This window comes from Esox lucius, chromosome 19, assembly GCF_011004845.1.
Source record: "Esox lucius isolate fEsoLuc1 chromosome 19, fEsoLuc1.pri, whole genome shotgun sequence".
Classification (NCBI taxonomy): domain Eukaryota; kingdom Metazoa; phylum Chordata; class Actinopteri; order Esociformes; family Esocidae; genus Esox; species Esox lucius.
The window spans coordinates 442301-453723 of record NC_047587.1 but is presented as its reverse complement, the minus strand read 5'-3'; the positions used below and the strand labels follow the sequence as shown (position 1 = coordinate 453723).

The 11423-nt window shown below is 39.6% G+C and overlaps 1 protein-coding gene across 1 annotated transcript; it reads left to right on the top strand.

Moving 5' to 3' along the window:
• Positions 1 to 363: 363 nt before the first annotated feature.
• LOC106024026 (beta-1,3-galactosyl-O-glycosyl-glycoprotein beta-1,6-N-acetylglucosaminyltransferase 3-like) lies at positions 364 to 1713 on the top strand. Its single transcript, XM_029115246.2, has one exon. It carries the CDS (start codon positions 400 to 402, stop codon positions 1711 to 1713), a length of 1314 nt encoding a protein of 437 aa, XP_028971079.2. The 5' UTR covers positions 364 to 399.
• Positions 1714 to 11423: the final 9710 nt, after the last annotated feature.

Sequence of the window (11423 nt, the reverse complement as noted above, 5' to 3'; positions counted from 1 at the left end):
CTGGAGCCGGCCCTGGCAAGCATTCACTAGTTCCAGTTAAAATTACTGTAAGGCAGTTGACTAGAAGTTATGTCACAAATATTTACTGATCATGACATTTGGACCAACATAAATGATGTGCATGAAAGCTGGCTGGTCTGCACTCATTTCAAGGTGTAAATACTTCCCAACTCCCTTGGTCCCAGTATTTGCTGTGTTGAGACTTATACACCATGCTCATTGACCACACCCACCACGGTGATAGCAGTCTGTGATAGGATGACAGTGATTTGGGTCACTGTCATCCTGAGTCAGAACAGCAGTGTGCAACTCCTGCTGCTTAGATGTGATCGTCATAGAAACATCCACCAGAGAATACTACATAGGAACGAACAACACATTGTAGACACCAGACCCGTGATGGGTATTTTTAAACGAAACAGAACTCAAAGAGCTTTCATAAATCTGTTTCTGATCCTGCTGAGTATTTCTGTCTCACTGCTCCTGTGGACAACTAGCAGACACTCAATCTCCTCTCACAGAAGCCCTCTGATTGCTCTGGACTTGCCTCCCGGCTATGCTGCCGACCTGCCAGCCTGCTCTGCCATCATCCGGGGAGATGTGGAGGGTCTGGAGAAGGAGCAGCTTAGTCTCCTGCTGAAATCCAAGAAGAAGAGACAGCTGCTGTCGGAGGGGTTCTATCAAAATGTGACTCAGGACTGTCAGAGGTACATCACAGATAGAGGGTTTATCACCATTCCTGTCAGCCAGGAAGAAAATAACTTTCCCATTGCTTTCTCCATGGTGGTCCATGAGAAGATTGAGATGTTTGAAAGGCTGTTGCGTGCCATCTACACTCCTCAGAACGTCTACTGTGTTCATGTGGACCAGAAAACGTCTGATAACTTCAAGAGTGCAGTAAGTTCTATCGTGTCCTGTTTGCCCAATGTGTTTCTGTCCAGTAAGATGGAGAGTGTGGTCTACGCATCCTGGTCCAGAGTGCAGGCTGACCTGAACTGTATGGAGGATCTGTTGAAGTCACCTGTCCAGTGGAGATACCTGCTGAACACCTGTGGAACAGACTTCCCCATTAAGACCAACGCTGAGATGGTTCAGGCCCTCAAGCTGCTGAATGGGAAGAACAGCATGGAGTCAGAGACGACCAATGACTACAAGAAGGGCAGATGGCAGTTCCATCACAACGTCACTGACAGAGTGGTCCGGACGGAGGTTAAGAAAAGCCCGCCACCAATCAGCACCCCCATGTTCTCTGGCAATGCCTACTTTGTGGTGTCCAGGGCCTTTGTCCATCATGTGATGGAGTCTCAGGAGGTCCGGGCACTGCTGGAGTGGGAGAAAGACACTTATAGTCCAGATGAACACCTGTGGGCCACTCTGCAACGAATGCCCTATGTACCAGGCTCCATCCCACCCAACAGTAAGTATGAACTGTCAGATATAAACGCCATAGCCAGGTTAGTGAAGTGGTCATACCTGGCTGGTGATGTGAGGAGTGGAGCTCCGTACCCTCCCTGTTCTGGGGACTACAGGAGAGCTGTGTGTGTCTATGGGGCTGGAGACCTACAGTGGCTCCTAAAGCATCACCACCTCATTGCTAACAAGTTTGACCCTGAGGTGGATGATGTGGCTATCCGGTGTCTGGAATCATACCTGCGCTTCAAATCAACACACAAAGAAACATTAAGGAATGTGGAATCTGGCTGTAACTTATAAAACATTTTAAGTTTTAATTATTGCAATGTATCTTCATTTGAAATATGATTTGGATTTTTAAATAAAGTAATGTATGTTATTTTATTTATTTTTTTAACATCTGTTAGCAGACATCTTATCCAGAGCTGTGTACAATAAGGAGTGCACACATTTTGATACTGGCCCTCTGTGGGAATCAAACACATTTTATGTCTCAACCATTCTAGCAATTGTTTAACTAGTGAAACTGTATGGATTAGTAGTAGAATATTAGTTATAACATCTTGTCTGCCGTTCTACATTGTACATTCAACAAATGCAACCACAGTAGAAGTATTAAGAATGATGTTCAAAATGTATTTGGGCACCAAACCTCCTTTACCATCTGCAAATGTTGTTGTGTGACATCATGATATAACAATTAATTCAATTCTTATTTGTGTCACTAAATCACACAGAAAATAACTCAATATCTCAATTAAATGTTTGTTTAACAAATTGATTTATTAAAAATGAAAAACTAAAATGTCTAGAATAAATTCAGGGGTAAACATTTGCTTAACATATCTGATAATATGTTGATTGTATGTATATATTATGCATATATGAATGGAATATTAACCATGCAGCACCAAACTTTAATAAAAAAAAAACAACCAGTCATAGTCAATACTTTTTTCAGATAGTTAATCTAAAAAATCTGTGCATACAAATACAACAGTTAATACAGTAGTTGTAATTTATATGTTTTATAGTTGTATGCTGTGTGTGTGTGCGTATTTAGATTTGATCATTCAAGATTTAATAATCAGTATTTTTTTTGGCCTAAAAGCACACATTCACTGTGAAAACATTTGGAAACAGTAAATATTTTGTCTGCGTTTTGGAATGGGAGGTCATTCTGCAGGTGGCTCTGACATCACATATGTGAGAAGAGAAACCAACATGTTTCTGGGTCTTATCAAGAGAGAGCTTCCTTCCAAGGTCGAGAGGCCAGTTTATGTTCCTGGTGCAGACACTTCTGTATCCATGACAACAACGATAAAATGGTTGTAAGTCATCTGTAAGTCAAAAATGTCCTGACCGTGAAACTCTACTGAACATATGATGAATTTGAGTCCTGTAACGTCCTGTAACAATCTGCTTTCTTTAACAGGCCTTCAATACTCTGCTTGGATTTCATGAAGAAGTGATTATGCTTAAGTAAGTACACTCCTGACTAATGATGTCCTATATGTGTTCCAAATGGATCCACATACCCTTTAAAGTACACTCCAGACTAATGATGTCCTACATGTGTTCCAAATGGATCCATATTCCCTGTATAGTACACTACTATTGATCAGAGCCCTGTGGCTTAGTTCTTTTTTATTATTATCATTTAGCACACATCATTGCACTTTATATGAACCGGTATTGAGGAAGGAAATAAATGCAAAAACAACTGTGATTTCACTCAGAAAAGTTAGGCCCTTCACCAGGGCACAGCTATGTAAAGAAATTATTATTATTTTAGCAATGATAGATGTCTCAAAAAACACAGGATCTCAATCAACAGAATCAGATTTTTTTATCAGCTAGGCCAATACAGAATATCAAGGCAACAAGCCTAGCTGAAAACAAGTGAGTCTGACTACAATTAACACCTTTTAGAAAGGCATTTTACCCTAGTGTGTAACAGTATTCAATTTTAACCTTGTTTGTGTCTGTGTTTATGTATGTTTTATGTGTGTTATGTTGTTGTTAAGTATGTGTTATGTATGTTATGTTTGTGCTATGTATATGTTTTGTATGTGTTATGCATGTGGTATTATGTAAGTGGTATGTATGTATTATATATGTGTTATGTTTGTGTTGCATTATGTATGTGTTATGAATGTGTTATGTATTATGTAATGTATGTGGTATGTATGGTTTGGCACCTTGTTAATAATTTGAATAGCAGAATTGTTACTCTATTTCCTCCATATGTCAATTCACAGACAGCATCTATTTTTTACCTAAAGAGGTAGACTCTGGGTGATAACTGTAACAATACTTGAACAGACAGAATATCATTTTTATACTAACTGCATCTCTATTTTCGTAGTTGTATGTAGTGATGTCAGATGAATACAGATGAACCAAGGACATGGCCTGGATAAACAATCTTTTGCTTGCAGAACAATGTGTTGTTTATGATTTCAGGGCCACTCAGACAAAACACCTTACATTGGAGCAAAAGATGGCACAGTTGTATTCTCATTAACAAAGGATCTAACTGTGGTTGTACTGTACTTGAGACATGTAACTCTGTTTTAAAGTTTTCTTTTCAGTTTTCTTTTTCCTGGTTTAAGATTTTTCTTTTTTTATATATATGTATTCAGAAAAAATCTATAAATTAAGATTTCCATGTCAGTGAATCACCTAGAAAGCATTGTGACAATTTTATTTAACAGTTTTTTTCAATCGCTTTGGTAGTATGGTGCAGTGTTTCAAAACTCTTCGTACAAGACTCCAAACAGATCATACTCGTAAATCATTAAATCTGGCATTCAAAATAACAGATTTTTCATTTCATTTGTACATCTTTTACCAGAAGATCAGTGATTCAACCACTAAATTCATCAAAATCATACATTTTGCAATTCTTTCTAAGTCAAGTCATTGGAAAAATCTATTAGTCCAAGAGTCCAAAATGACTCTTTGTGAAGTGCGTAAGATAATCTGTTACAGTTTATTTCACTGTTATCACATTTGGCAAAACTCTAACTGGTCATTACCTATTACAATTGACAGAAAATAATTTCTGTAATTTCAAAAGTGTGATCAAGGTAGACATATTCTACAATCATTGATGCAAAAAATTTACTTTTACAACAACATGGTTTTTTGGTCTAATCAGTGGTAACAAATACTATCAGAAATAAAAAATAAGAAAGGTCCAAGTACATCTGACATTAACTGAGTACAAAAAAACATCTGGGAAGACCTGTTTTACATTGAAATACATTATCTTCATACAAAGTACATGCATAACTTTTGATAAGATTTTCTCTATTGTTAAAAAACCTTTAATATCACTGTGCTCATTGTTCTTAACTGATCATCACTCAACCATTTGGGAAAGATACTGTATGGGTTTTACATTGTTAAACTTACGATGTTCAGATTGAAAAGTACAGAATTACCACACTAAGGCAATATATTTTATTGTCAATTAATGGGCAGATATTTCTAAATACTTTTGATTCGTCATTACGTGGTATTGTGTGTAGATTGAAGGTTATTATTTTTTTAATAAATTACAAACTCAGTCAAAAACACAACTAAATATGGAGAAATTGATGGAGTCTGAATGTTGAATTTTTCATTAAGTTATACTTGCATACACATATACACTCACCTAAAGGATTATTAGGAACACCTGTTCAATTTCTCATTAATGCAATTATCTAATCAACCAATCACATGGCAGTTGCTTCAATGCATTTAGGGGTGTGGTCCTGGTCAAGACAATCTCCTGAACTCCAAACTGAATGTCAGAATGGGAAAGAAAGGTGATTTAAGCAATTTTGACCGTGGCATGGTTGTTGGTGCCAGACGGGCCGGTCTGAGTATTTCACAATCTGCTCAGTTACTGGGATTTTCACGCACAACCATTTCTAGGGTTTACAAAGAATGGTGTGAAAAGGGAAAAACATCCAGTATGCGGCAGTCCTGTGGGCGAAAATGCCTTGTTGATGCTAGAGGTCAGAGGAGAATGGGCCGACTGATTCAAGCTGATAGAAGAGCAACTTTGACTGAAATAACCACTCGTTACAACCGAGGTATGCAGTAAAGTATTTGTGAAGCCACAACACGCACAACCTTGAGGTGGATGGTCTACAACAGCAGAAGACCCCGCCGGGTACCACTCATCTCCACTACAAATAGGAAAAAGAGGCTACAATTTGCACAAGCTCACCAAAATTGGACAGTTGAAGACTGGAAGAATGTTGCCTGGTCTGATGAGTCTCGATTTCTGTTGAGACATTCAGATGGTAGAGTCAGAATTTGGCGTAAACAGAATGAGAACATGGATCCATCATGCCGTGTTACCACTGTGCAGTCTGGAGGTGGTGGTGTAATGGTGTGGGGGATGTTTTCTTGGCACACTTTAGGCCCCTTTGTGCCAATTGGGCATCGTTTAAATGCCATGGCCTACTTGAACATTGTTTCTGACCATGTCCATCCCTTTATGACCACCATGTACCCATCCTCTGATGGCTACTTCCAGCAGGATAATGCACCATGTCACAAAGCTCGAATCATTTCAAATTTGTTTCTTGAACATGACAATGAGTTCACTGTAGTGAAATGGCCCCCACAGTCACCAGATCTCAACCCAATAGAGCATCTTTGGGATGTGGTGGAATGGGAGCTTCGTGCCCTGGATGTGCATCCCACAAATCTCCATCAACTGCAAGATGCTATCCTATCAATATGGGCCAACATTTCTAAAGAATGCTTTCAGCACCTTGTTGAATCAATGCCACATAGAATTAAGGCAGTTCTGAAGGCGAAAGGGGGTCAAACACAGTATTACTATGGTGTTCCTAATAATCCTTTAGGTGAGTGTAGATGACAGTAATGAAATAGGACTCGCCAGGAGAATTTGAAAATACCAGATGTGATGTTGATGAAAATCTCTTGCCAGACCAAGAAGAGCGACAGGATGTCCACCAAGAAGATGGGCATTTGTAGTGTTATGTACTGTGAGGAGGTGCAATTTGTTGGTTTTTATAGAACTACCGCAGTAGCAGTTTTTTGTTTTCATGGATGTCATTTTGTGGTGAATTTTCAGTTCAATATACAGCTCTGGAAAAAATTAAGAGACCACTCCTAATATTTCTTAAATCAGCATCTCTACATGTATGGCAGCCATTCCATTCCAGTGTCTGTTAAATTCCGACACAGGCACACCTCATTTTACTTAATGAGGTACTGATTAGGTGATTACTTGAACCAAATCAAATTTAACAAGGAAAAGTATAAAAATCACTGCTCACTATCCTCTTGCAATAGGACCAGCTGGATGGCAAAAACATAAATATTCAGCATGAAAAAGAAAAGAAAAGCTTTGAGTGAGGAAAAGAAGGGTTAAATTCTGGCTTCACTGGCAGAGGGATACAGTGAGTGTCAGGTTGCTTCCATCCTGAAAATTTCAAAGACGGTGGTTCCTAAGAACAAGGTCAAGCAACAGACATTGGGGACAACAAAGCTGCAGAGGGTGAAAACGATTGTCCACTGACCGAGATGACCGTCAACTCATTTGAATGTCACTCAACAACCTTAGGATGACATTAAGTGACCTACAAAAAGAATGGCAAACAGCAGCTGGGGTGAAGTGCACGGTGAGGACAGTTTGAAAGAGGCTCCTAGGGACAGGGCTGAAGTTGTGCAAAGCCCTTTGTCACGCACACCTCCCGGAGGAGAGAGCGCAACACCCCGCTACACGTAAAGCACCCTAGGACTTGACAGAATGGGTATGGGGTCGTGGGTGCGAGTATGGACGACAGAGGCAGGACTACCGTTTTCAGGACTATTTAATTAACGTAACGGTAATTCAGGAAAAAGGGGCTGGACGGAACCAAAGCAAAGAACATAAAAGTAAACCCAAACCCTCTAATCCTACCTTACCTGTCAAACCGAGATCTAACCTAACTACCACCTCTTGCGCTGGTACTCTAACCAAACTACAGGGGGTGGTTCGGCCAGGTCTGACCTAGTGGTTTTAGATAGAGTAAAGCTACGGGAGGTGTATGCCCCAGGGCCTCTTGCCTAAAGCACAATGGCTTTCCCCTTCCCCCTGGAAACAAATGAAAAAGAGTTGAACACAAACACCTGCCACAACACACAATGTACTTAATCATTAATCACAAATGTTCTTTCTACCTCACAGACTGAAAGCAACAGCAGGTGTGACTCTCCCATGAAATACCAGAACTGTGGCTTATATGCAGGTTAAACCAGCTGTAACCACTGACGAGCTGGCGTAGGGGCTCTCCAATCAGCCCAAAACCGACCAATCAGCTACAACTGGCGACCAGGAAGCCAATTAGCCTGCAACCACCACATAGAACACCAAGGGACAAAAACACATACGAACACAGAGCAAAAGAAAGCACTGGGGACGTAACACCTTCGTCAATGAGAAGCAAAGAAGAGCCAGGCTGAAGTTTGCAAAAGACCATAAGCATTGGACCATAGAGGAATGGAGTATGGTCATCTTGCCTGCCAAGTTTTCAGCTTTGCCCAACACCTGGTCGTCTAATGGTTAGACGGAGACCTAGAGAGGCCTACAAGCCACAGAGAGGCCTATTTCACCTACTGTGAAATTTGGTGGAGGATCAGTGATGATCTGGGGATGCTTCAGCAAGACTGTAAATCTGTTTAAAACTTAGGAGGAGATCAGGTCTTGGCCCATACCTCTGGAGTACCAAGGTCGAGAGACTCGTTGCGGTCTCTGTCCAAAGTCCTCCTGGTTGTGTTGCAGATCGAGATGATACCTGATGATTCCAGCTTCCACTCTGTTGACCATTCCCCTCCACGGGTTGTCCCTGTCCTTGTCCATCTGATTATGCTTCTGACCTGGATGAGGTTTTATAGACTCAGGACACAGCCCCAATGCATTTATAAATTATTACAACTTGTACTCTTAAAATGTGGACCCGGGACATACAGAAGAGGATTGGTCACCCCTCCGAGCCTGGTTCCTCTCTAGGTTTTGTCCAACATTTCGGCCCTTCCAGACCTGTCACGCACTGAAAACATTTGGCGCATTATGAAACTAACCAAACTGTTGAGCAGCTCAAATCCTAAATTTAAATAAAGAGAGAAATTATTTGCACACTATTGCATTCTTTGTAAAATGTTCTCAATGGGTGACAGGCCTGGACTGCAGGAAGGCCAGTTTAGCACCCAGACACTTTTACTATGGAGCCATGCTGTGTAATACAAAAATTGAGAAAGGGCCTGCACATACAGCTCCAGAAAAGAGACAACTGCACCTTTCCAAAAAAGTCGAAAAGGAAGGTTTTGAGTGAGGAGCAAAAGTGTTACATTTGTAGTGGTCTCTTAATTTTAACCCTTCTGTTCCTCACTCAAAACCTTCCTTTTCGACTTTTTTCTGAACTCCATAGTCAACCTCACCCTGTCTCTAGTCCCTTCCTTCTTTAAACAGACCACCATCATCCGTGTACCGAAGAAACCTTCCATTACCTGCCTGAATGACTACCGCCCTGTAGGACACCATCATGAAGTGCTTCGAGCTGCTGGTCAGAACCCACATCTGGTCCACCCTTCCTGACACTTTGGACCCCTTTCAATCTGCATACTGCCCCAATAGATCTACGGACGATGCCATCGCCCTGACGACACACGCCCTCTCCCTCCTGGAAAAAGGCAACACATAGTTGTATGTTATGCACCACTCATGAATCTATAATATTCAATAACTCCACCAATTGCTGCTAGTTCACACTTATGTATATTACTGCCATACTTGCCATTTCTAAATGTTCAAACACTACCCAGATTGCTGCTATAATATTACCCAAATTGCTGCTATTTACAGTACTCTTTGTTTAAACTGCTGCTAGTTTACAATGTTATGATTATTGTTGCTTTATTTTATTATTATTTTCTGTCTAGCTATATCTTTGCATATTTATTCTTCTTAACTCTCACTACGTAGTTGTCGGGTGCCAGGTCACAAGAATCTCATTTTGTGCAGGATGACTCTGTGTTGTTTGGTGCATGTGACAAATAAACCTAAAATCTTGGAACTTTCATATGCATTTTACCCAGTGTCCCAAATTTTAGGGAAACAGGGTTTTAAATTATTCAAAATTTGTTGTCCAGAATGAAATTCAGAATGGGCCTACACATATAAAACTGAGAATGGGCCTAGGCATATAACCCTAACCGCCAGGCCTTTCATATCCCCAGTATCCGCCATTATGACATTGGTCATTAGCATACCAATCATCCCTATTAGCATGGACATTCTCCCCCACAGCATCACCTTCTAGCCAGAGCATCAGTTCATCTACTGGGTCGTTTTCAAACAATATAGCAAATATAGTAAACTATATACAAACAATGAATTGCAGCATTAGTATTAAAAGTCTAATTTATTTGAAGATTACAATAATGTGGTTGTACTGAATGTCTTATCATTCGAATACAAATAAAACGACTATTTCAACTTGAGTATTCAAAATGAAAAGTAGCCTACGCCAAACTAATATTAACCACAGAATAATCCATTCAAATTGTGTTTTTACTTTAATGTTTTTTTGATGATGTTGAAGGTAAAATAAGAAACATTTTTAACCAATTTGCGAAGATCAGCGGATGTACGCATGATTAGCCGTATATAGGTATGAAACACGGAAACTTGATAAACATGATACATTTCAAAGGGTGAATAGCACAAAAATAGCCTAATGATATGCATGTAAACACATTATAAATATGCATGTAAACACATCAAAAATTATTCACAGCAGCCTTTATAAAATATACTGTTTCAGCAAAAAATTCAGACATCATAGGATTTTTTAAAAATTCTCTCTCCTATTGATAACAGTTTTGTGTGATACATTTGTTGAATTGTCGAGTAGCCTATATCGTTTGTATTACGTTTCAATAATAGCCTAATTAATTTGTAACGAGGGTGTAGCTTCCAGGATGGCAGTTTTTTTGGAAACACTTTATTTGAAGGGGTGTGCATAAGAGTGACATAATATTTTCATGATACTATCATAACCATGACATGCCACGTAAGAATCATTATGAACGTTTGTGAATGTTGTCATTAGTTGTCATTCGGTTGATTCGGTCGGTTAATTTTAATGCAAGGTTGACATTGTTTGGGATGTCTTTGTTATGACAACTTGACATTAACTGGGACAACATAACATGCCAATGTATTTTTTATGACAACTTGACATAAACTGAGACAACATAACCTGTCATAAACATGGGCCAGATTATCAAACTAGAAGAAACTATTTAGCCAGTATTCTGTCTGCCAAAAAAGGAACTTTGCTGATCCTGAGACTGGTGTTCATACTCAGCATATAGAGCATGCATGGCAGAAATACAAATTCTGCAGGACTAGTCTTGGTATCTTCATGTTAGCTAACGAACCCCACAACTACGGTGGGGATATAAACCAGAGTAGGGTTTGGGGAAGCTCTCCCTTACCTTTTCCTCACCTCTCCATGCATCTTTGCACTTGCAAACATCTTGAATCTCCAGAGAACTTTGATCTTAGATACTTGTACTGTAATTGTAATACTCTTGTTACATGTTAAATTAATTTGTTCAATTAATTCAGGAACAGAATGGTTAAAATCAAGAGACCACTCCAAATTGAACGCTTCTGTTCCTCACTCAAAACCTTCCTTTTCGACTTTTTTGAAAAGGAAAGAAAAAGGTGCAGTGGTCTCTTAACTTTTCCCAATCTGTACATCAATATGAAATGTTTTGGGTTTGTTCAGGTAATGTATTTCTGATGACAATCAATCAATCAATCAAATTTATTTATAAAGCCCTTTTTACAACAGCAGTTGTCACAAAGTGATTTTACAAAAACACCCGGCTTTAAACCCCAAGGAGCAAACAACAGTAGTGTTGAATTTCAGTGGCTAGGAAAAACTCCCTAAAAAGGCCAACATTTAGGAAGAAACCTAGAAAGGACC

Excerpts from the sequence above, each read along its gene's own strand:
- LOC106024026 (XM_029115246.2), top strand. The coding sequence starts at position 400 with ATGGGTATTTTTAAACGAAACAGAACTCAAAGAGCTTTCATAAATCTG.